This window comes from Bombyx mori, chromosome 1, assembly GCF_030269925.1.
Source record: "Bombyx mori chromosome 1, ASM3026992v2".
NCBI classification, from domain to species: domain Eukaryota; kingdom Metazoa; phylum Arthropoda; class Insecta; order Lepidoptera; family Bombycidae; genus Bombyx; species Bombyx mori.
Genome location: NC_085107.1, coordinates 17,414,567 through 17,438,716, shown reverse-complemented (window position 1 = coordinate 17,438,716; position 24,150 = coordinate 17,414,567). Strand labels below are relative to the sequence as shown.

The window sequence follows — 24,150 nt, the reverse complement described above, 5'->3', positions numbered from 1 at the left end:
TCATGTGGCTTATCGCCGCTGGATTATTTTCTCTGAGGCCATTTGAAAGAGTGGGTTTAGGTGAACAAACCACAAACAACTGACGTTCTGAAAGACGAAATTCGGAAATATGAAAATCTCTCCAAAGATTTCATTTTTGTTCCATTTGGGGTGGAAACTTTGAGCTCCTGGGGCCCATCTGCTAAAAGCTTTTTTAAGGACCTTAAAAAATATATTTTTGAGGCCTCGGGAGACCCAAAGTCCGGTACGTATTTTGCACAAAGAATTAGCATTGCTATCCAGCATGGAAATGCTGCCAGCCTTCTGGGAACTCTGCCAACCGGCGGTGAGCTAACGCAGATTTTCTATTTATAAGTAGCTTTACCTTAATAATTATTATTTTTATTCATTTATTAGATATAGTTTTTAATAGAGTGGAACCTAGAATTAGTAAAACGTAAAAACTTAATAAAATTAATTAATGTTAACATTTTTAGTTTCAACTTAAGAATAGTACATAGTTGCCACATTTTTTTAACATATACAATATTACAGTACTTAAATCACAACGCAACGGACAACGGACCTCTAGATATGAACCGACCTTTTTATAACATGTTCTTTGGATATGAACGTCATGTTTAGTGTTGTGTGACATGCTAAATTTTGCCGGGTAATAGGTACTGCTACAGTACGGTGCGCGGTCGTGATATATTACGCGTACTGCATGGCATACAGTACTTACACATTATGGTAGTTTTCCAATTACAGCGCATTATGCGGCATAATGCTCAACGTTGAATGTTCCAACTACAGCAACGCTTCGCACAATCGAGCACTCTCAAAAGTACTGCTCTCGCGTGATATTCGCAATCGATACCGGTAGTTTTCCAATTACAGCACAAGAGCGCATTATGCGGCATAATGCTCAACGTTGAATGTTTCAACTACAGCAACGCTTCGCACAATCGAGCACTCTCAAAAGTAATGTTCTCGCGTGATACTCGCAATCGATACCGACTCAGTGACAGAAAATTGACAAGTGTTTTTTCTTTAAGCTAGCATTGATCGAAATTTTGTTTATATTATCGTTAGTAAAATATTATAATTACAAAATATAACAATTTTTTTCAACATTAAATAATAATTTTATGTTGAAAAAAATTGTAAGGCTTTCGTTTCGTCGTAGTTTCTTAGAAATAATCAATGTTAATTAAAACTGTGCTAACTTAGCGCACTCTGCTGATGCATTTGAAAACTAATTCACGTTCCAATTAAGCTTCAGCATAATTCGGCATTGTGCGTCACTGAGTCGCATTATGCTCTGTAATTGGAAAACTACCACAGTCTACTGATACTGACGGAATGAAGTTGTGTGATTTGATTTATTTTATCTATTTAGTGCTTCTTCAGGTTTAAATGTGTAATAACGGTGGTTTATTAACTGTTTAATATCTGTGAAAGGGCACAATTGTGGGAAAATGAAACAAAGTCGCTGGACATAACTTCTCGGGATCCTCCAAAAAGTCCACTGAAAAAATCTTAGTAAATAACCACCATTTTACTGAGATTATATTTCATCTCATATCATCTCATATCATTTCATTTAATTTCAACCCAGTTGATTAATGTCTCAAATTAATCATCTTCATTTCATTTCATGTTATCCTTTTTCATAAAATTAAGAATACAAATTAAAATAAGACTTGACTTAAAGGTATTAGTTACAGGTCATAAAATTTCTTTAAAAAAAATTACTGACTGAGTGACTGACACTTCACTTGGTGCTATATTAAGTGTATAATCTATGCTTGGTGCTTGTGCTTACGTTCAAAATGGATATCGACGCTTGAAAGGCAAACATGACTAAGCGACAATAACTGCTTTGTACATTAATGATAGGCAATAACCATATTCGATGCGCAAAAAAAATATATTTCTAGGTCTATTAAAATAATTTCAATCCTACAGCTACTAGCTAGATTCTACTACAGCTAGATTCGTTAAAATAGATTTTGTTTTCAGGTATTTCAACTTTAAATTAGTCTACTGTAAATTTCACGCATTGTCGCTTAGTCACGTTTGCCTTTCAAGCGTCGATATGTTTTGATTTTTCTTCCCACTTGACATTGGCGAAATCTAAAAGGAAACGCAATAAACCTAAGAGATAGATAGATAGATTTTTCTTCGATTTATTTTACTGGCTTTGTTTTATGGATTTTATCCTCCTTTCAACGACGACTTTGGCTCAGGAGTAAAGGATCGCAGCTACATTCGATTAAGGATACCGATCAATAACGTTTCATACTACGACTGAAAAACATTGGGTGAATTGTGGTTTTAACCTGACCGAGATTCAAAACCGTGTATATACCCTCCTGTGCTATTTTTAGATGATTTACTAATTGTGTATGAAGATGAAGAAAATATAGATATTTAAAGAAGCATGTGTTTTTATACCCTAACTACAATTGGATAAAAATACATTAGGTACATCTCTCTTATCATAATTAATAAATTAAACATTAAGAAAAGAACAGTTCTTGAAGTATCTCAGAATTAACACTTATTTATATAAAAAATTAACCTCAAAACGAATTGTTATTTTTATTATATTTTTATAATAGTGGCGTCAATTTCAATACATTTTTTAGATATCCAATACATTTAAGAATTTGAAACAGTCCATTTTTATAGTAATATTTAATGTCCATCTTGGGCCCAGCACACTGGAGAGTAGGCATTCCCCTTTGTTTGCTTGTTTATCTTCTATTCTTTTAAATATTCATAAGGTCGTAAAGGTTCATAAAGGTCAGCATTTTACCTACAGGAAATCTAAGATATGATTTTTCAAAAAAATATAAAATTTTCGAGCAATCAATTATACTAGGTACTTACTGAAATTTTCCTTCCTTAATTATGTTACTAATTACATACCATTCTAATACCTCTAGCCGTTCCTAAGAAAAGGTGTCTCAAGGTCTATGAAATACAAAACGGACAGCAAAGTAGATATTTTAAGGGAACTGTTTTTTTTTCTGTTTAGTACTATTGTAGGCAAGACGACTTAAAGTCTCGCTTGATGGTGAAACACCATCGCTCATGGACATCAGTATTGCCAGAGGCACAGTCAAGCCGCTGGTTAGTTAAGGACAGGATTCCTAATAATTGATTGTTTCTTTGTAATTTTCTTTGTTCGATTGCATGAAATAATCTAAACGGTGAACGCATTTAGAGCGACTTATTAAGAGTTAGGCAATTTAGGCAAGTTCTTAAACTTTCCCCGCATTTTCGAAAAGTGATATACAGGTCAGGTCAGCGTTCTCCATGTTTGATCTGGCCAGCTACCCTGTCACTAGCTTATCAACATAACAATCAATACTTTCCGCGCAAACTCAAACGAGGTATAACTCTATAGAAAATACCAAGATCTTATTTGATTTTCAACTTAGAAAAATCAGGTATAAACATAGAGGACAAAGCACAGAAACATTTGCTATTTACATCATTTATAACATTTGTTCATTCATGGTTAAGATTGATGTAATTATTTAAAAATCTTGTATCAACATCATATTTCAAGCAAGTAGACTGTAATCCTACATTTAAGCCTACTAAACTTTAATTTAATTTAAAATATCACTCATAATAGAGAAGAAAAATATTTTAGAAAAAATAGAATAAAAACAAGTTAAAGTTTATAAACAATTTGTCCCTCCGAGCATCTCGGAGGAGGAGATTCGTGCGGCCGTGTCGAGGATGCGGAGGAAGGACGCGGCCCCCGGCCCTGACGCTGTTCATGGTCGGGTCTGGGATTTGGCCTTCGGTGCCCTTGGGGACCGGCTCTTTGAAGCCTGCCTCGAGTCGGGACGGTTTCCGAAACAGTGGAAGGCGGGCAGACTTGTTTTGCTGAGGAAGGAGGGACGCCCTGCAGACTCACCTGCGGGGTACCGTCCAATCGTGTTGCTGGACGAGGTGGGAAAACTGCTCGAGCGAGTGGTGGCCGCCCGCATCGTCCAGCACTTGGCGGGGGTGGGTCCCGATCTGTCAACGGAGCAGTTCGGATTCAGGGAGGGCCGCTCGACCATCGACGCGATGATGCGCGTGGGCGCCCTCTCTGATGAGGCTGTCGGCCGGGGCGGGGTTGCACTGGCGGTGTCCCTGGACATCGCCAATGCGTTCAACACCCTGCCCTGGTCGGTGATCGCAGGGGCGCTGGAGTATCACGGCGTCCCTGCGTATCTCCGTCGGCTGATCGGGTCCTACCTCGAGGACAGGTCGGTCATGTGCACCGGGCACGGTGGGGCGGTGCTCCGCTTCCCCGTCGAGCGCGCCGATATCTAAGCTCTGGTAGCATTTGAGGCTACTCCAGTTAATCACGGACCGATAGGTGAGCTCAGAAGCTCAGCCTGAGAGTTTCTAACACTGGCTACAATACCGTCAGACCAGATAGATACCAAAACGAACATGACATTATAATATTCGGTTTTGTGTCGTTCAGCACGGAACCCTAAATTGTATTACTATATTTACATCGACAAATAATACATATTGTTATGAAAAGGTAGTAGACATAATTCAATTTAAAGTGTAATTATTGCAATTCAGCAGAACGTGTTGTTATTAACTCAGATTATACGAACAATATTTCTTTACCATTGATCACAGCTATAAAAGTGAGAAAGAAGTGTTAAAAAAGAAGTGCGTATGTTATTATAGGTAGATTTATGGTTACTGTGCACGTCTTCAGGTGGCTCGCTCTACCCGGGCTTTTCGAGAGTCAAGATCAATACAAATTCAGTCAGGTTAGCAATGCCAGGTTAGCGTCTGCGTAAGGAGAAATTTCCTTTCCGCGCAGGCTCTAACCGGAAAATTCCAATTCCAAATAAACTAAAGCCGAGTACAGATCATTTTAATAATTTATTTTTTATTGTCATTGATAGTATCGAGCAAGCGTGGCCTATCTATTGATTGCTGTCGTCCAAAATTGCCGGCACATCCAAGAAGACACGGCCATAAAAAGGTTTTTTTTTAATAATTTTAATAATTTTTAATAATTTTTACAACTAGACTCGCGGCGCCACCCCGAAGTCGCCCGATCGATGAGTTGTCGAGGAGTTCATCGACGACCAACGACGCCGGTCTCTGCGGTACAGCGGCCCGTCAGGTAGCCTGGGCGATGCCTACTGGTGCTCAGGGAAACCACGTTGGGTCTGAAATAGCCTGCCCGGTCGAAACTCGATACCCCGCCGACCGGGTTGCTCTTCCACATTACCTCCGGCGATGACAGCGATGACGGCAACGAGGACTGCTGTACACCGGGTTCCTGCAAGCACATTCTCCTGTGTGGTGTATAAAACGATTTCATAGGTTTTCACAATTTATAGTTGCATTAAGAATGTCGCTGTATTACAGACTATCGTGAACTTGGCCATCTACCTAGTGTAAGAAAATATAAAAATGGTTATTTAAATTACAACTTCAGTTCATTATAACAAAATGACTAGAAATTTATTTTGAATATGTATTATTATTTTTAAAATAAATGCGTCTTGACTGTGTACACTCAACGTTAGCTTACAGTATCATTGCGCAGGTGCTGACTATATAAGTAGGACTCATCACAGTCGTTATCTAAAGGGCGTTATAGTAACATTCGTTATTGTGATATTTTATATAAAGCCCACAATATGATAGAACAACAAATGTCAATATTAAGAAAGATTCGATTTTATCAGTTCCTGGAGAGACATTATTATTGGGTAGATGTAACCCATATAGAGAGTCCCGATGAATTCTATGTGCGTCCTGTTGCATTCCGTAACGATTTACGATTCCTGCAAGCACCTCGGGAACTGATAAAGGTATGTGAGTTGCAAATCGGGCGCATCGTGTCTTACAAGTCAGAAGTTGTGCAATGCTTCGTTCGTGGTCAACTTATTCTCATCCAAATGATACCATCTGGGGTAGGGCACGAAATTGTGTGCGATCTATTTGCTATGGATTATGGCTTCATTGATAAGCAGATACCGATTTGGAAAATATTCAAGATTCGTAAGTATGCCAATCTTCCAGCACTCAGTACCAAATGCAGTCTTGCAAATTATGTGCTAAAACCTTCACCAGCAGAAACGAAAAATGATACGCTCATAATGCGGCAGGCTCTTGGCGTGAAACGTGCAAAGATGAGAGTATGCGCGAAGTATGGAAACACTATTCTGGTCGACTTGAATGAAGGCACTCCGAACGATGTTTCAATCTCCATTGTGCAGATGAACAACCCTCCCAGCAAATATATGGTAGAGTTGGACGAAGAAGTCAATGAGGTAGCACGTCGCCAGCTCCGCTACATTCGCTGTCACGTCGGTGATGTCTTGCATGTGATTATGCGATACGTCAGCACGCCTTATCGCTTTTTCGTTAGCGATATTAGGACATACCGTGCATACATAGCAAGCCGACCCGATTTCTCTTACTATTGCCAGTATCAGCAACCATTGACCCTCGACAAAGTTCATCCAGGCCTCTGTGTCGCTATTGAGCTACCAGATGAAATATATGAGAGAGCAATTGTTTTAACCGTTGACAAAAAAGAAAAAAAAATACTTGTCAACAAAATTGATTTTGGTGAGGTTATAGAAACCACAATCGACAAGCTGAAACCTGTTAAAGAACAAGTATTCAACCACATGCCCGCATTGGCTATGTGCTGTTCCAGTAGCTTGGCCGCCCCTTATGCTTATGAATTGATGAAAGAGCTTGAGAAGAAACCCGAATTTATGATTCGATTCACTAGCATTGGATGTACCTTTGAGACTCCCAGCCTGGTGGACATTATTCCAATAATTGAGTAAACTTAAAGATTTTTAGAATTTCTCTCCCATAATGCATTGGATCTATACACTTTAATTACATTGTTGTGTTAATACGTATAATCGATGTGTCGTATCTTTCTAAATGTACTTTCTTACATATATTTCCCTATTATTATTAAATTTTATTAATTTTGTTAAAATGGAATGCTAAGAATGGAACAACAAGGGATTGTCAGACGTCCACGTATTTTTATGACTTACAACGGTACATTTATCTATATACTCGTATGTACCTACTTTATATAAATAGACTTCACAACGTGTTTAACATTGGGTAAATTTTTAAATTTAAAAGGTTCGTTTTATATGTGAACGATAACATTAAAAACTAAGACCGCTATTTTAGAGCCACTGACATTTTTGTCACACTTAAGCGTAATATGATTACATAATTAGCATAGTCTCGAAATTTGACAGGGTCTCTTTGAGAATTCCTTGCAAGACTGAATTAGGAAAACTTAACTTTATCGTGCTTACAACAATAAAATTAAGTTCGGACAGGTGCGATTTTATGATGGATGTAGGAAAGGTATTATACCGTTTGTTTACGTACAATTTTGAATTGTAATATTTGTACTCTTTTTACTGATATTGTTTAGTTATACTATACACCTAATTAAGTACGTTTTGCTACAATACTATATATTTCCATCGATGTTTCTTGCCTAACTGTTGTTTAGCTCTATCGATATGCGATTATTGTACGTCGTTTTAAATGCGTGTACACGTTTAATAGATGTTGTTTTTTTAAAATATCTGGGTGTTAGAAAGTAATTCAGTATTCATATGTAGTTAAGTCATTTAAATGTATTAAGTCATATAATATTCTTGGTGTCAAAACGTTTTAATGAACTTTTATTATAAATTATTGAAAAGAACCCTCAGACACAGCCCACTGAGTTTCTCGCCGGATCTTCTCAGTGGGTCGCGTTTCCGATCCGGTGGTAGATTCTGCGAAGCACGGCTCTTGCTAGGGTTCGTGTTAGCAACGTCTTCAGGTTTGAGCCCCGTGAGCTCACCTACTAGTTAAGGCGACGCTGATATAGCCTCTCAAGGCTATCATCATAAGTAGGAAAAAAAATATTGAAAAGATGTGGTTAAATGCATGTGAGTAACATCGTTTATTGGTAGATTATAGAATAAAAACATCAATTGAATTTTTTTAATACGTATAGAATTAATCGATCGCGTTTCGTGTTCTTCGACGCACAATCTAACTTAATAAATACTCATTGAATATTTATATCGAAATAAGTTGTTGTTTTTATTTCCCTTTTATTTTCTATCACATCCTTTGTTAACCTTTCATTGTCATCAGCCTGTATATCGCCACTGCTGGACGTAGGCCTCTCTCAGAATCCTCCACAGTGAATGGTTCACCGCCTTCCGCATCTAATCTCTTCCTGCATTTTGCCACAAGTCATCTGTCCACCGGTCAAGGAGACGCCTAAAGCTGCGCTTACCGGTACATAGTCTTCAGTCCATAATGCGTCTGCTCCATCGGCCATCGATTCTGCGACATGTATACCCGGCCCATTGCCAGATCAGCTTGCTAATATTTAGATCTATGTCGTTTACTTTGGTTCTTCGACGGATTTCCTCATTTCTGATTCAATCCAAAACTCCAAGCATACCGTTTTCCATACGCTGAGCGACTTTGGTCGAAACGGGAATTCCTTCCTGGGGGGGGGCTTACGCCAATAGTCACCATGTTTAGCAGATGGGTTAGTGACCGCGGTACCATGTCCTTTCCTCAAGGCATGCTGCTGACCTTATCCTAGTCTGTTGCTATTTAAGGGCATAATTTATTAGGGATGATTACACCGCCATTCGTCAGTTGCCAGAACCTCGTCCGTTAGCTAGCAGGGTGCACCATGGGCAGGTGAGGTTGGCTATTGTGTATCTGTGATTCCATCTTCACCCCTTACACCACTTGTCATCCCTGCGTCATAATAGATATAAATAATACGCTGTCTACATATTTTTGGAATAACTAAAACAGGCATGGCGACGGCCCACGTAATAATTACAATAGGTAGTCCAAATCAAAAAGTCTCTCATAAGCCGTAGAGATTTGAATCTCCGATAATCGACTGGCATTGTACCTCTCTTTCTCTATGTAATCAAATGGGTAAAATAAGCATTTAAGAACCGGGTAGAATGAGAATGCCTACAGAGGTGAATAGAGTGTGTACCCATAGGTATATAACAATTTAAACCAGTATATACCCGTATGTACTAGTATATGCCTATACCACATTAGGTATATAGGTACATCCAAAGATTTATTAATAAAACCTCACGATGGATTTTAATGCTATTTTAATGTTTTTTAAAAGTGGTTTTTAAGCATCCATTAATGACTCAAATTAGATCTTGCTCAACTAGTTTCCTGTATGACAGATTTTATAGGTGTAAACAAGTTATCATTGACCACAATGCGACACGATAATCTTCTTATCCTAGCTTATCTCTGCCACCAAGAGTGGATCCGCGGTGGATATTTTATTTGTTTTCACCTGGTTATCAAATAGGTGAGCCGTGGTCGAGCTTACTTGGAATCTTAGATAAGTAAATGTAAGTTCGCCAGCTCTTGACCATAATGAAAATATATTTAAGGTACACGCAATTCAAATGGTTCCTATTTGATTTTAAATTTCTCTAATGATTCTCTGAGAGTATGATAATCTTATTAAAACAAAAATGATGAATCTCGATCGTACCAATAGTGTCTAAATGCCATTCGCCTGAAATAAGCCAGCATTTTGACCTCCAAATATTCTAGTCTTCTCTACTTGGAAACTTTAAGCTCCAACGGTGGTCGATGCATAAAACAAACTAAATGACATACCTTAGCCAGATGCGCTATGGAACATATATGGAAAATTTATAGGCAAGGAATCTTATATGAGTCGTCTATTATCAAAGGTGGCAATCTGTGCATTTGGACAAAAAAAAATTATTGATATGTCAATACAGATTGATTTGAATATAATCGTCTCCTTCAAAGAATACGGTTCAAAACCTGCATTAAATAAAGGTTAATAGTTAACCTGTTATTTATCTAAGATGTCGTTCCGAAGAGTTTTGTGACTGCCAATGGAATACAAAGTCAATAATTCGTTTTTCTGATTTACCAATCATTGTCCAAAAGTCAGATCGCCGGCTTTGATAATAGTCGACTCAATTAATTATAAATAAATAAAAGACGAACAAACAATTTTTACATTCGAACATTAACGAACAAATGACGACAAACAATAAAAAATAAAAAAATCTGAAAATCAAAAAAAGGTGGCGTGAGGTGATGGTTTGCTATGCTCGACTTCTACGAGCCACCATCTTGCAGAAGGAGGCGGCGGAACGAGAGAGGGAGAGCTCTTCCCTTTCCACATCGATCCGTCGCCGTCGAGCCGGGGGCCGGAGGCGGGTATACGCCCGTACGTCCCGGCCCCTGTAGGTAGCGGCCTCCCCCCGTTGAAGGTCAAGGGGCGACCTGAAGGGGTAGAGGCCGCGCGGCGCGCTACTAGCACTCTAGCGCGCCGCCGAGGAGTAATAGAGCGACCGGTTGGCGGTGTATCGCGTCCCGACTCGGCAGGCTGGTTCTGGTCCAGCAGGGTATTCCGGGACACAAGCGGCACCGTCCGGGCGGCCTGACGGGCTGCCGTACCTAGACGGCCGACGTTTCAGAGCCTTCGATTCGACTCGAAGGCTCCGTCGGCTGGGCGTCCTTGGGGTGAGCCCACCGTCTGGTTGTAGTGTTGACCGCGGTAACCCCCCTACCTCATCCGGGTTCTGACCTCGGAGGGGATCGGACGTCGGGTGTAAGAGTGCAGGGGAGTCGTTTAGTGGGTGGGCCCTAAAATCCTTGGGCCCGCGGTCTGCTCCCAACACCATGCAGATCGTTGAGTCTTACATACCCCACGCGCCCCTTATGCGCGGGAACCTCGTAGGAGGTTCGGAACCCGGCCCGAAAGAAAAAAAAGGTGATGGTTTGCTTATTAGATATAAAATAATTAATAATTGGGAATTTAATTGTTTTTATGATCGAACAATCACCAATAGTCGTCGAACAAACGATATTTGATCAAAATGAATTAATTTGAGCCATAAAGGGATAAAGGGAGCCTACTTAGCGGTGATCATTTGTTTAATTAATTATAAATAAATAAAAGACGAACAAACAATTTTTACATTGGAACATTAACGAACAAACAATAAAAAAAAAGTGTGTGTGTCCGCTCCGACGCACGACTGGAGTTTACTGGATATAAAAAATTAAACGAAACAATACGAGAAATAGTTCTATATTACGACAACACGATACACTACAGATTATTAACAAATTAACGAGACACAAAACAAACGACTAACAAATATATGAAGATACAATAATGAGAGAAACGCGCGATCAGTACGAGGCTTTGTGGCGGACTGCCGGCGCAGCAGCCCGGCGTCACCTGCGATAACGCATTTCGTGTGACATGCGCAATCAGGCGCATAACGCATTTCGTGTGACATGCTAGTACGATTTTGGTCCCCATAATTTTCATACCCCGGGCCTATATATGTAAATCGATTCTAAAGGAGTAAACTCCAAAAATAAAAAATAACCGAAAATCAAAAAAAGGGGGGCCAAATTTACAGAGCCGGTTATCCCCTTGCCTTTCCTAACAAGGAAAAATTGTACCAAAAAAAAAGGTCTATGGCTAATTATAGTAGAATTTTGAAGTTGACCGGTTGCTGTGTTTGAAACAAAGCGTGCCATAATCCCAAGAGATAGATAGATAGATAGATAGAAACAAACCGTGTAGCGGAACACAGTTTGCCGGGTCCGCTAGTATAGTATAAATAATATTTTAAAAAAGTGTGTGTGTCCGCTCCGACGCACGACTGGAGTTTACTGGATATAAAAAATTAAACGAAACAATACGAGAAATAGTTCTATATTACGACAACACGATACACTACAGATTATTAACAAATTAACGAGACACAAAACAAACGACTAACAAATATATGAAAATACAATAATGAGAGAAACGCGCGATCAGTACGAGGCTTTGTGGCGGACTGCCGGCGCAGCAGCCCGGCGTCACCTGCGATAACGTATTTCGTGTGACATGCGCAATCAGGCGCATAACGCATTTCGTGTGACATGCTAGTACGATTTTGGTCCCCATAATTTTCATACCCCGGGCCTATATATGTAAATCGATTCTAAAGGAGTAAACTCCAATAAAAAAAAGTGTGTGTGTCCGCTCCGACGCACGACTGGAGTTTACTGGATATAAAAAATTAAACGAAACAATACGAGAAATAGTTCTATATTACGACAACACGATACACTACAGATTATTAACAAATTAACGAGACACAAAACAAACGACTAACAAATATATGAAAATACAATAATGAGAGAAACGCGCGATCAGTACGAGGCTTTGTGGCGGACTGCCGGCGCAGCAGCCCGGCGTCACCTGCGATAACGCATTTCGTGTGACATGCGCAATCAGGCGCATAACGCATTTCGTGTGACATGCTAGTACGATTTTGGTCCCCATAATTTTCATACCCCGGGCCTATATATGTAAATCGATTCTAAAGGAGTAAACTCCAAAAAAGTGTGTGTGTCCGCTCCGACGCACGACTGGAGTTTACTGGATATAAAAAATTAAACGAAACAATACGAGAAATAGTTCTATATTACGACAACACGATACACTACAGATTATTAACAAATTAACGAGACACAAAACAAACGACTAACAAATATATGAAAATACAATAATGAGAGAAACGCGCGATCAGTACGAGGCTTTGTGGCGGACTGCCGGCGCAGCAGCCCGGCGTCACCTGCGATAACGCATTTCGTGTGACATGCGCAATCAGGCGCATAACGCATTTCGTGTGACATGCTAGTACGATTTTGGTCCCCATAATTTTCATACCCCGGGCCTATATATGTAAATCGATTCTAAAGGAGTAAACTCCAATAAAAATAAATGAAATCGTGTAAATCCGATGTTGCATAAAGAATAAATGTGATAATTGGCACATTTCAGTTCCGGAAAAGCAAGTAACGACTTGATTTTATCGACTCTTTCTCTGTTTCAGATGCTGCTGTTTGTATTATCTAAGATATTGGGTGTTATGTAATTTACCCTCATAATTTGTCTCAATTTTTAATTATTTAGGGTTTGAGCTAAGGTTTTCCCACTTAAGAACTTGACTCTGTTCTTCTGAAACATATTTTATGTCAATCGCCAATAGCAGTATGTATTGTCTCAAGTGTAGGTACTCTCTATGCTATTGTCTATGTGTATTATCTATGGTCATAGACTATGACCATAGATAATTCACTTAATGGCAGCAATAGCAATCAACGAATGAGTTTATTTTTTTTGTAAGAACATCTATTTCTATCTGTTGAAATCTGATAAAGTACACACGAAGCATGAATTTACAAGAGTTTTGAAACAAATCTATATTTTAGTGTGAAATATGACACGTACAAACATCATCTAGAAATGTTACTAATATTCCCAAATGCGATAACTTTCCACTTGCATTTAATTTTGATTCGTTCTAGGAAATAGGTACATTCACTTTGTATATTTAACGACTTGGGATTATGGCTGCAACGTTTTCTTGCCGTTTGTGTTAATGTTATTGTGTTCTCAAAATGGAGGTTATTCTAATTTTGACCATGGTAACGTTTGGATTGGCGTATGACAAAGGTGAGAAGTTACAGTGCACTTATTTACTATTTAGGCTGGATGGAAATATACCGTAGTATTGAAATAAAAATTAATTCTTAGAGTACTTAGAGAAGTTTTAATATATTATTTTATACAATTACAATTATTTTTGTACAAGAAGTAAAAAAAATTGATATATTATATATAGGCTTTTTTATGGCGAAGGTGCGTAAACTATCTCACGATTAGCCTGTAAAACCACACAAAAATCACAATGTGAATGCTCCCACCCCATTTTGAGACATTATGTCAAAGTCTCACAGGTGTCCCACTCTTTAAATTGGCATACATGATTGCCTCAATGCAGCAATACCCTCGATGATGCATATGTGGGTTGATGATGCATATTTATTTACTGGTGGGCCTACAATATGGGGTGTGTTGTAGGCCAGTAATATTAAGTACACCAGTAAATATTAATACTCCACTGCTGATGTCTCTGATAAGATTGTTGTCTATTCTGTTGGTTCAAATTTTTTAGACTCCCAAGGGAAGAGAGATGAGATGATGCTATAACATAGTATTATAGGCTTACATCATATAACCATTTCTGAATTATTAAATGAAATAGTTTCAAGTTAAAACTTTTTGAAACAAATAAAAACATACAAATAGAAAAATATAGATACACATAAAAGTATGTGTAAGTGTAAGCATTAGAGTTGGTAAACAATTAAAGCCACTACTGTATATGGTAGTTTGATAATTAGTTAGCTTTTTAAAATAAGTTATAATGTTAAAAATATAAATAAAATTGAAGTAGACTCCCTAGTATGTTTATGAAGTTTTATGAAGTCTACCATTTATATATGTATAAATTAATGTTAATTGTACTTATTTTCATAAGTCTTGAAAGTGGTTATATTTCTAATCTATATTAATTGAAATTATAATATTTTTTGATTTCTTAACTCTTATACCTGAAAACCTCTCATTATTCCAACTTTTCATTTGGCTATAATACTATGAAAATTGAAATAAATTTTTACCAATTTATCGTAACCGAATAATCAGGAATGCATAAAAAAATGTTTTATTTAGAGGGTGAGATAGTTTTCATGACAAATATATAACTGAAGTATGTACAGCATACTTTACTTATTGAGAAAAAATATTAAATATCTAAATTCCTACAGGTGAAAATAATAGTTGTCATCTCTTCTTCAAACTTTAGTAGTACAGATAGTTCAGTGAAGTAGAAATTAAAGTAATCATGTTTGGTCTTTTGTGTCAAGATTTAGATATAATTTTGTAAAATGTTTTCATTTTATTTTCAGCTTCATTTTATGGGGCGAGCTATATTTCATATCCACTTCAAGAGGCCAAAGGAATTACTGACATTAATTTTCGATTTCGAACTCATCTTTCTGATGCGCTATTGCTGCTTGCAGCTGGAAAGACTGACTATTGTATGGTGAGTTTTGAAGATTGTGTTATGAAAATATACATAAATCATATTATCAGTAGGTAAAAGACAATATTATATCATTAATGAGTTCCAGGAGGAATCAAAATAAAATAAATGTAAATTCAATCAAAACTCTACAACAAAGTTGAAATTTTGTTTTCCCAAACAATTGTTGGTGGAACTAATTTATTGTAATCCATTTATTTAAGCCCAACTTTGTTATATTCAGATACGTCTTGAGAAAGGAAGACTAAAATTGAACATAAATCTTGGTGGAGGAGAAAGTGAACTATTTTCGCCCAGAGGAACTCTAAATGACAGCCAATGGCACCATGTCAATATTATTCGCCGGGAGGCTAATCTCACCATGAAGGTATGTTTACTAATTTTAGATATAAAACTTTTAAAGCAGTTGAAGTGCTTAACTCATTATCACCAAAAAGTAAAAAGTTGTGTTAATTAATTTTTAGAGACATGAAAAATCTTCTCACTCTAAATTTTCAGTCATTGTATTTGAGTTTTTAAGTATAAACATTATCTTGTCATTTAATTTCTCTGATAAAATAAGGTGTTCATATTAATAAACATATATCAAACAAATCAATATAGTTTCCAGAGCATAAATGGATTAATGAAACTAAAGAAGAGGTGAAACAAATGAAACAAGTACTCTTCCATATTTAAAAGTGTCTAATTCTTTATAAATTCATATTACATTTCAAAATTTTTTATTATATTCTCATTTATATATTAACTGGATTTCATTTCATTCTAATTTATTACTGTATTTTTAGATTGATGACAGTGTTGTAAGGAAGAGATTTCCTGGAAGATTTTTTGAATTAAACATTCATTTTGGTATATTTCTCGGAGGTCAGGGTGATTTCTCTGAATTATTTTTGGGTCATATGGAAAACTTTCGTGGCTGCATGGAAGATGTAAGTGCCCCACCTAATGTATCTACTTTTTATATATTTATTGTTATATGTAACTAAATGAATGTATTTTTCAGGTATATTACAATGGGGTAAAAATTATAGAGAAGGCTAGAAGCCGCTCTGGGTCTGTACGTGTCGAGGGTGTTACATGGAATTGTGCTCCTGAATTTGATGCTGATATCAACTCAGACATTAGTTTCATTGATGAAGGAGCTTACTTGATACTACCCAAGATAAATTCCAGAGCGGGTGGACGGTATAAAAATTCATTACATTAAAAAACCTTGTTAATCTGTATATTTAAACATTCCCCTGATCTTTTCACCAATGCAGAACACAGCAAAACTATGATGTTTATAAAATAGAGTAGTACTTTCATACAATGTGTGATTGTCATTAGTACTTCAATGAAGATTCCAAGAATATTTTTTTTAGGTGGCAAATTGAATTCAAAACAATTGCTCAAAATGCCATAGTTCTGTATAATGCTGGTGGCGGTCGTTCCGATTTTTTGGCTGTTGAAATTCTGGAAGGTGCAGTAAGAGTCAAAATGGCATGTGGACAAATACTTCACACTATGCGAGTTAACGATGGACAGTGGCATAAACTTCATTTGTTGTTCAACCCTTCACTTATTGAGGTTGGTGGTAGAAACAATGATATGATTATTGTATTCGTGTTTTGTTATAATTTTGGTGCCCCATTGCAAAAGCGAAGCTTTTTTTCTATATTGCTATTTGTACAAGTGCTTAGAAATTATTGACTATCTTTTGGAATGTAGATGCAACTGCTGCTTTGCTTTTATTAATTTTTTTAAATTCATTTTGTAATGTTTTTTAAACTATTGAGTGAATGAGCATATTATGGCTCACAGAAAGTAGTTGCTGGAACCTATAGACACAAACTTAGAGGTTGGTTGTTTAGTCTCTATTGTATTGTATAACTGTTGTCTCATCTTTCAAATCCGAATCGCGGCAGAAACACGCTGGATAGTGGTAACCTCCTATGCAGGCTTACAAAATATTCTATTACTTACTGCCTTTTACAACATCCACATAAAAAGATAATATGGTGATTATTCTAGGCTGAGACTACCACGAATCATGCTGTTGCGTAAAGAGAACATTCAAAAATTTTGTGGTTATATTTCAAATAAATAAATAAATTGACAACAAGCCTTGCGATTACGCAATAGCCATTCGGAGAATTACTGTGGCATTTAATTTTGCGAATGAAAACTAGCTGAAAAAAATATTAACATCTTAGAATGCAACATAGTGTGTTTGCGATTGCGCATTGGTCTGATCGCGCATTAGCGCAAAATGCGATTCAATTAGCTATTGAATACTAGAGTCTTAAACATTCAACATGCAACAAACACAGTGCAACTTGATTATTCTTTTGCTTATCATCATCATTCATCATCATTATCCTGCCCTTCTCCCAGTCACCTGGGGTCGGCGCAACGTGTTTTCTCCTTCCATACTCTTCTATCATATACCTTTTCTTCGCTCACTCCTCTCTTACCCATATCGTCTTTCACGCAATTCATCAATTTCTTCTTAGGTCTACCTCTTCCTCTATATGCATCCACGTTCATAGTTAACATTTTCTTACTAACCTCATTTTCATTTCGTCTCATCACATGTCCATACCATCCCAAACGCGCACTTCTCAGCTTCTCAGCTTCTCAGCGTATATTGAATTTTATAAATATTAATAAATAGTAAAGCGAAATATTGTTGCTAGTAATTTTATGTTCATATTATCGAATCATTAATAGGGTTCGAAATGTATGTTATTTTCAGTTATCTGTGGATAATATCGCAATGAGCACCCGTATCGAAAGTGGCGGTACGAGGTATTTAGATCTATCCGATTCTTTCTATCTTGGAGGTATTGAAAACGAGAAACGACAGAGAGCATTCGCTAAAGGAATCAAAGCTGCTGACTCGAGTATTATGGTGAGATATACTTCTGTCATAATACGTTAAGTAAATTTAAGAAAATGTATTATAATCATGAAGAAAAATGTTCTTTGAATACTGCTAAAAAACCTATGCTAACTTCTCTCTGAATAAAATGCTTACAATTGCTGAATACTTAAAATTAAAAACTCATATAAACTCATGTTATTGTTATTATTTCACTTATTCTTCTATTATTTGAAATTATCTAATCTGGTGAGATTTATAAAGAATATAAGAAAAATATATTTAAATTTTAAGAAAACATATTTACAACAAATAGTTGTACATATATTATATATATATATATATAACAAATAGTAAATACATTTTTATTAATATCTTTTCAGGGCTGTATAAAACCAATAGAAGTTGATGATAAAGTATTTGGTTTACCCAGTGCAGTAGTAACATATGGTGTAAGCCCTAAATGCGTATGGTACTATCCGTGCCATGCAAACCCAGGGAACCCTCCTTGTGTGGTCCAAGCTGTGTGTGAACAGCATGGTGTTGATGATTTCACTTGTAAATGTGATTCAGACCTGTGCATAAGCCCTGATTATGCTGAAAAGTACAAGGTTAGTCTAATCTTGTGATGATACAAGATTAAAGATGATATTTTAGATGACAGATAAAGGGTAGTCATATATAGATTACATTTACTGCCTACAACTGCCACAATAAATAGGAACCAGGGAGCTGAATCTACAAGAAACATTTCAGCATTTTTTATTTATTTAAGAAAAACAAACAAAATTTTGTTCAATCTAATACATATGGATATTTTTTATTTATATATACAGTATAATGTACACCATCCGGTGTATATGTTTACCATTCTGTTAAACTACCAGTAAAAGGACAATGCCCATTTTCTTTGGGCGTTTGGGCCCCTAAAATGTTGTCGTGTCATGAAGGTTTTAATTTAATTTGATAGACAAAGAGATATATAAATTTCATATTCAGAAAACTATTTTTATATTCTCACCCAGGCTTAAGAGAAATCTGTTTTTTTCTGCAGGTAAAATTAAGTTGTTAATTGTTTTCTTCGAAATCAATAATCGCTCTCATAATTAGTTAATAAGTTAATTGTGGTTAATGTTGCTAGAAATAGCTAAAGCTATTAAAAAAACCTATTAAGCTATAAAGCTATTAAAAAGCCCTTATGTACATTTTATTATTATTATATCCTCATAATAATAATAAAATGAAAGTGGTTTCTGAGAATGGACTTCATTGACCCTTCTTTCGGAAATGAAAATCCGGAACCTGGCAACGATGTTGTTGTTGTTGTTTTTAAATTCGCCAATAGGCAGGCAAAGAGCGTAGCCTATACAGCCTACTCTGTCGTAGTTTAGTACAGTACAGTACATTATTAACATGTCAATAAAAAGCAGGTGCATCTCTTTTTATTGCTTTTTGGGAGTTTTGTCAACTCGACGAATAGCACATTGACTGAGCATTAGGTTCCGCACACCTTTTATCTTGAAAAAAAAAAAAAAAAAACAGTAACTGCTATGCTAGCCACAGTTTTATTCCAATGCCTCAATAATCATGAACAACGATTATTGACGTTTAATACACAAAACAACACCCAATTTATATATTATAGATCACAATAAACTATTAAAAAAACATTAAAATAAAACTTCAAGTGACGTTTCACTCGGGTGTTTCTGCCAAAACTCTCTGACCATAGATAATAAGAATAAGTAATGGTGGGCCATTGAGATTTTTACTAAAGGAATCATTAATGTCTAAGAATATTAAATAATTCATGGTTTTAAGTAATAATTATTATTACAATATATAAATATTGAATTGAACAAAAATAAACTAAAAAAGTCTGTGAATTATAACCGTTCCATTAGCTATTTTTTTTTAATTTGTTATTCAAGTCACAGACAACTTTTTCGTTTGCCAGCTTAAAGCTTTACTATAAGGCTTTATGGGCTAAGCCCTTTGCCTATTGGCGAATTTAAAATCTATGGCACTCAGTTTTGGGATGTTATCAAATAAGTAATTTATTTTTTTGTAAAACAATGCCAGGTTGACAGAAATGTTGATACATAAACTAAACAACGTGAAAAAATAAGGCATTTTTCAAGTACAAATAGTTTTGACATAAAGTTGGCCCACTTTTGGGCATTGTCCTTTAAAAATTCGTTCTTTCATGTCTTTATATCTACCTACATCATAAAAAATTATTTGATTCAATTGCCAATTATACAAAAAATGTGTAAATTATTTAAAATAAAAAAGAATGTAATACGTTACAGGTATTCTCAAAGTCGAGTAGCGAACTTGAACTAGTAGCCCTATACCCCCTTACTGTTCAAGAAGGCGGCGTGGCAGTTGTTACAACACAAAATATCGATGTGGTATTAGATCATCATAAGTATGGGGTCAGACCTTCAGGAGTTGTTTTTTACGTCGCACAGTCACCAATGCACGGAAGGATAGCAATCGACTTATCGTTACAGAGAAATTCACCACAGTTTAACTATGTCGAAACAGACGGCAAGACAAAACAATTTTTTACACTTTTGGATTTATCTAGAGATAAGGTTAGTTATTTTTTATTATAAAAAAAATAAGTAGTTAAATTTTTAACTACTGGTTTTAATTTATTTACTTTTTACCTTTTTTGGTGTCAATTGATTACCGGAAACCGTAGACATAACAGATATACCACCACCCACCTTGCAACATAAGTTTAAAATCTTTACCAACTATACCAACCATTCTTTAAATCGAAAGGCATAAATGTCTCGCATTAGAAATATGCAAGATGGTGCCTACCTATTTATTCTGACACACATAACAAGAGTAAGCGATATTATTAATTATAACATTCGATAATATATTTCCGCAGGTGCGATATGTTCACGACGGCTCCGAAAACCATCAAGATGCTATAGTATTGGATATGGAGTTGACTCAAGAGACAAAATTCACGTTACCCAGCTATTTACAGGGCCGGAATACTTTTGTTCTGCATGTAAACGTAACGCCAGTCAACGACCCACCAGTTCTCAACTTACTGCCAGGAAAAGTGCTTAGGCTTACTCAGGTGCTCCATAGGAACGGGTGTATTAGATACACCTTAATTTTAACCTAAAATATTTTTAAATACAAAATACAATATAGCAAGTAAAGTAGCAGTGCAGTAACAAAGTTGTTGCTTGAAACTGATCTAAGTGGAATAAAATAAGATGCCTCACATGTTGATTTCAATAACCGTTAACTGCTATGAAATGATAGAAGTGGGTACTGTCAACAAAAAATGTATTCAATCCATTTTCTATCTATACAAAAATATACGAGGTGAATATAATAATTTGAGTGAAATGGTTTATATATTTATACACCATTTTATTTATACAGCATATATAGCTGAGGATCAAAATGCAGAATTAAACAAATCTGTGACAGGTTGATAATTCAATAGTGAAACATTGAGCATTTGCTTTGATCAAAGTAGACAGAATAAAAACCCTTTTTGTTGCACTTCAAAGTAGTATAAATTATGTTTATCTAGTTTTGTTTTGCACGATTTTAATTTTTAATAGATCATTTTCATTTTATTTTATTTTATTTTCATTAGTCCTTTTTATTTTCAGTTTGAATTTTTGTTGTTTTCAGAATGTAACGAGTGCAGTTAATAATTTGCTTTTTTTAGTTGCATGTTTTTTGCGCATGTCACTGGCACCATTAACGTATCATAGTTTTGTGTAAGTATAAAATAACAAATTATAAAAATCAATCCTAAATTAAGATGGATATTGAATTATTACATAGCAAATTCATTTAAAGAGCTAATATTGTGTATTTGCAACTCACCTTAGGGGCCATCCATAAAGTACGTCACACGTTAATGGGGAGGGGGGGTATCACCGAAGTGTGACATCGTGTGACAAGGGGCATGGGGGGGTCAATACTTTTGTGACGTCACATGTTAAAATTTAAAATACTTAAAGGCAAAGTTTGTATGTGAATTAAAAATTTTAAAAATTTACAAATTTATTATTTAATAAAAATAAGTAAAAAATGAAAATAGCTGTTTTCTCTCGATTATTTTTAAATACATACATAAATTTAAAAAATGTGTGACGTCACATCAGGAGGGGGGGGTTATAAAAATGTGACAACCTGTGACAAGGAGGGGGGGAGGGGTTCAAAAGTCCTAAAATTCGTGTGACGTACTTTATGGATGGCCCCTTAGTACTAAGTTTAATTTTGCTAAAATAAGTAGAAATTTATGAATGACTTGTAGCGTACTGAAATGCATTTTCGTGCGACTTGTTTTTGCTCAGGCATTTCAATTCATATTAAAATTTCGGAAAATCGTGAAGTCAAAGAGTAGTCAAAGCATAGTCTTTATCTTAATGCAATCCTTTATGACTTCAATCTTAGGTCAATATGTGGACTATGAGAATCGCATTGTGGCTACAAGCTTGCAAACCTTAGATAATAAAAAACAAGAAATAGCTTCAAGTACTTATATTTCATTTCTACAACCTTTCTCTAGGGTACACGTAAAGTGATCACTTCTGACATACTGAAGGCAGAGGATCCAGACACGCTTACAGAAGACTTATTGTATACCGTTTTACACGGAAAAAACGAAGCCAACAGGTAGATTATAAATTTCAAATCTTCTTTCAAGTCTACTGGACACATTGATGTAAAAAAAATGAGGTTAACTATGAAGGTAGACATTATAACAATATCTCCTCACATTATGTTATAAATATATAAATGGAGACAAATTACGTATGATCGATCATATGGCTCCAAATCAGGATTCCTTGTACTGTATTAACATGAAACTGATTAATATATATAAATGTATAAATTAAAAATCCAGACAAAAAGCAAATAAATTTGTTACAATAATTTTTTTTAACAGTTACAACAATAGTTTTTTTCAAATTTAGAAGTAATTATAGACAAATTTTAATGAACATACTAAGGAGATTTTATTCACAGTGGCCACATCGAGATGTCAGGACAGCCAGTTGACTCATTCACGCAACATGATATAGATGCTGGACTGATATCATATGTACATGGCACTAATGGTGAAAAACAATTGAACAAAACTTCACTAAGGCTTACTCTGCAGGTAATTAAAATACTGTAATTTATATAGAAATAGAAATTAGTTTAACAAAAACAAATTCTAAAGAAAATAAAACTAAAAGTGAGACAGAATTTCCCCTGATTTCCATATTATGAACATTTCCCTAATTTCCATTTTAGTGAGAGCTATTTATTATCTATTCAAACCTGGTTAGGGTTTTGTGATTGACCTAGGGATTTTTATTATGAAATACACCAGTACAAAAAACACAAACAGTGCCATCTCTTGTATGTTGATGGCACTATATAGAAGTTTTTTTGAAGTTCCAATAAAATACATTCTTATTCTATCTTATAATACTTATATCAACTGAACTAACTTATAATTTTATATGATAAAGTAATTGATTGATGATTGATATACTACCCTATCCTTTAATAATTTAAAAAAAAACCTAAAACCTGACTGAAGCACTACCTACCAGTGTATTTGAAAAATTATACCCTAAAGAGACTTGAGTCTATGTTTCAATTGTTTAGTAATGACGAATATTGCATTTTTTGCTAGTTTGATTTTTATTCTACGATGTTATTCCTTCAACGTGGAAATGAACGTAATATGTTAGTGCGTTGTTTAATAGAAAAAGTGTATCGGGCTGCGTAATACTTGATTAGAGTTCACCGGGCGTCTTCTTTTTTTAGGACACGACAACATTAACATATCGAACTTTAAAGCCTAATAAACATTAAATCTAATTATAATATATTCTACATATTTCTTTAGGTATCTGATGGCATAGAGACCAGCGGTCCAGGTATACTTCGCATATCGATAGTACCGTTACAAGTCAGATTAGTCAACAATACCGGCTTGCAACTCGTTCACAATTCTTATGCAATCATAACAGCTGACAACCTGACTTTCGCTACTAATGCAGACGAGACCAATGTGCAAGTCAAGTAAGTTTTTTTTATCAATGGCTTATAATATGCCAAGCTTTCTCACAGTCTGATCAAACAGGAAATTCATAAATTTATTGAGGGCTTATGGTTCTTATTGTAGTTATCTATCAGTAACTACTTGGGCAGTAAAAAAAATTCGAATATCATGAAATATTATTGTTATTATTTATTTGA

The 24,150-nt window shown here is 35.7% G+C and overlaps 2 protein-coding genes across 2 annotated transcripts in view; both read left to right on the top strand.

Moving 5' to 3' along the window:
* The first annotated feature begins 1,771 nt into the window (after positions 1–1,771).
* LOC119629023 (uncharacterized) lies at positions 1,772–8,108 on the top strand. The gene is made up of 2 exons (XM_038013413.2): positions 1,772–2,469; positions 5,050–8,108. Exon 2 carries the CDS (start codon positions 5,670–5,672, stop codon positions 6,831–6,833), a length of 1,164 nt encoding a protein of 387 aa, XP_037869341.1. The 5' UTR covers positions 1,772–2,469; positions 5,050–5,669; the 3' UTR covers positions 6,834–8,108.
* Positions 8,109–13,210: 5,102 nt separating this feature from the next.
* LOC101745161 (chondroitin sulfate proteoglycan 4) overlaps positions 13,211–24,150 on the top strand; it is a 32,105-nt gene continuing 21,165 nt past the window's right edge. The window contains exons 1-13 of the mRNA XM_038012471.2: positions 13,211–13,594; positions 14,893–15,029; positions 15,253–15,396; positions 15,818–15,961; positions 16,036–16,217; positions 16,397–16,601; positions 17,770–17,925; positions 18,279–18,506; positions 20,208–20,495; positions 20,804–21,001; positions 22,460–22,566; positions 22,921–23,056; positions 23,798–23,973. Coding sequence (XP_037868399.1) covers positions 13,540–13,594; positions 14,893–15,029; positions 15,253–15,396; positions 15,818–15,961; positions 16,036–16,217; positions 16,397–16,601; positions 17,770–17,925; positions 18,279–18,506; positions 20,208–20,495; positions 20,804–21,001; positions 22,460–22,566; positions 22,921–23,056; positions 23,798–23,973 — 2,156 coding nt within the window. The 5' untranslated portion in view covers positions 13,211–13,539. The remainder of the gene's footprint in view (positions 13,595–14,892; positions 15,030–15,252; positions 15,397–15,817; positions 15,962–16,035; positions 16,218–16,396; positions 16,602–17,769; positions 17,926–18,278; positions 18,507–20,207; positions 20,496–20,803; positions 21,002–22,459; positions 22,567–22,920; positions 23,057–23,797; positions 23,974–24,150) is intronic.

Bases quoted from the DNA above. Each gene is read 5' to 3' on its own strand.
- LOC119629023 (XM_038013413.2), top strand. From the start codon at position 5,670: ATGATAGAACAACAAATGTCAATATTAAGAAAGATTCGATTTTATCAG.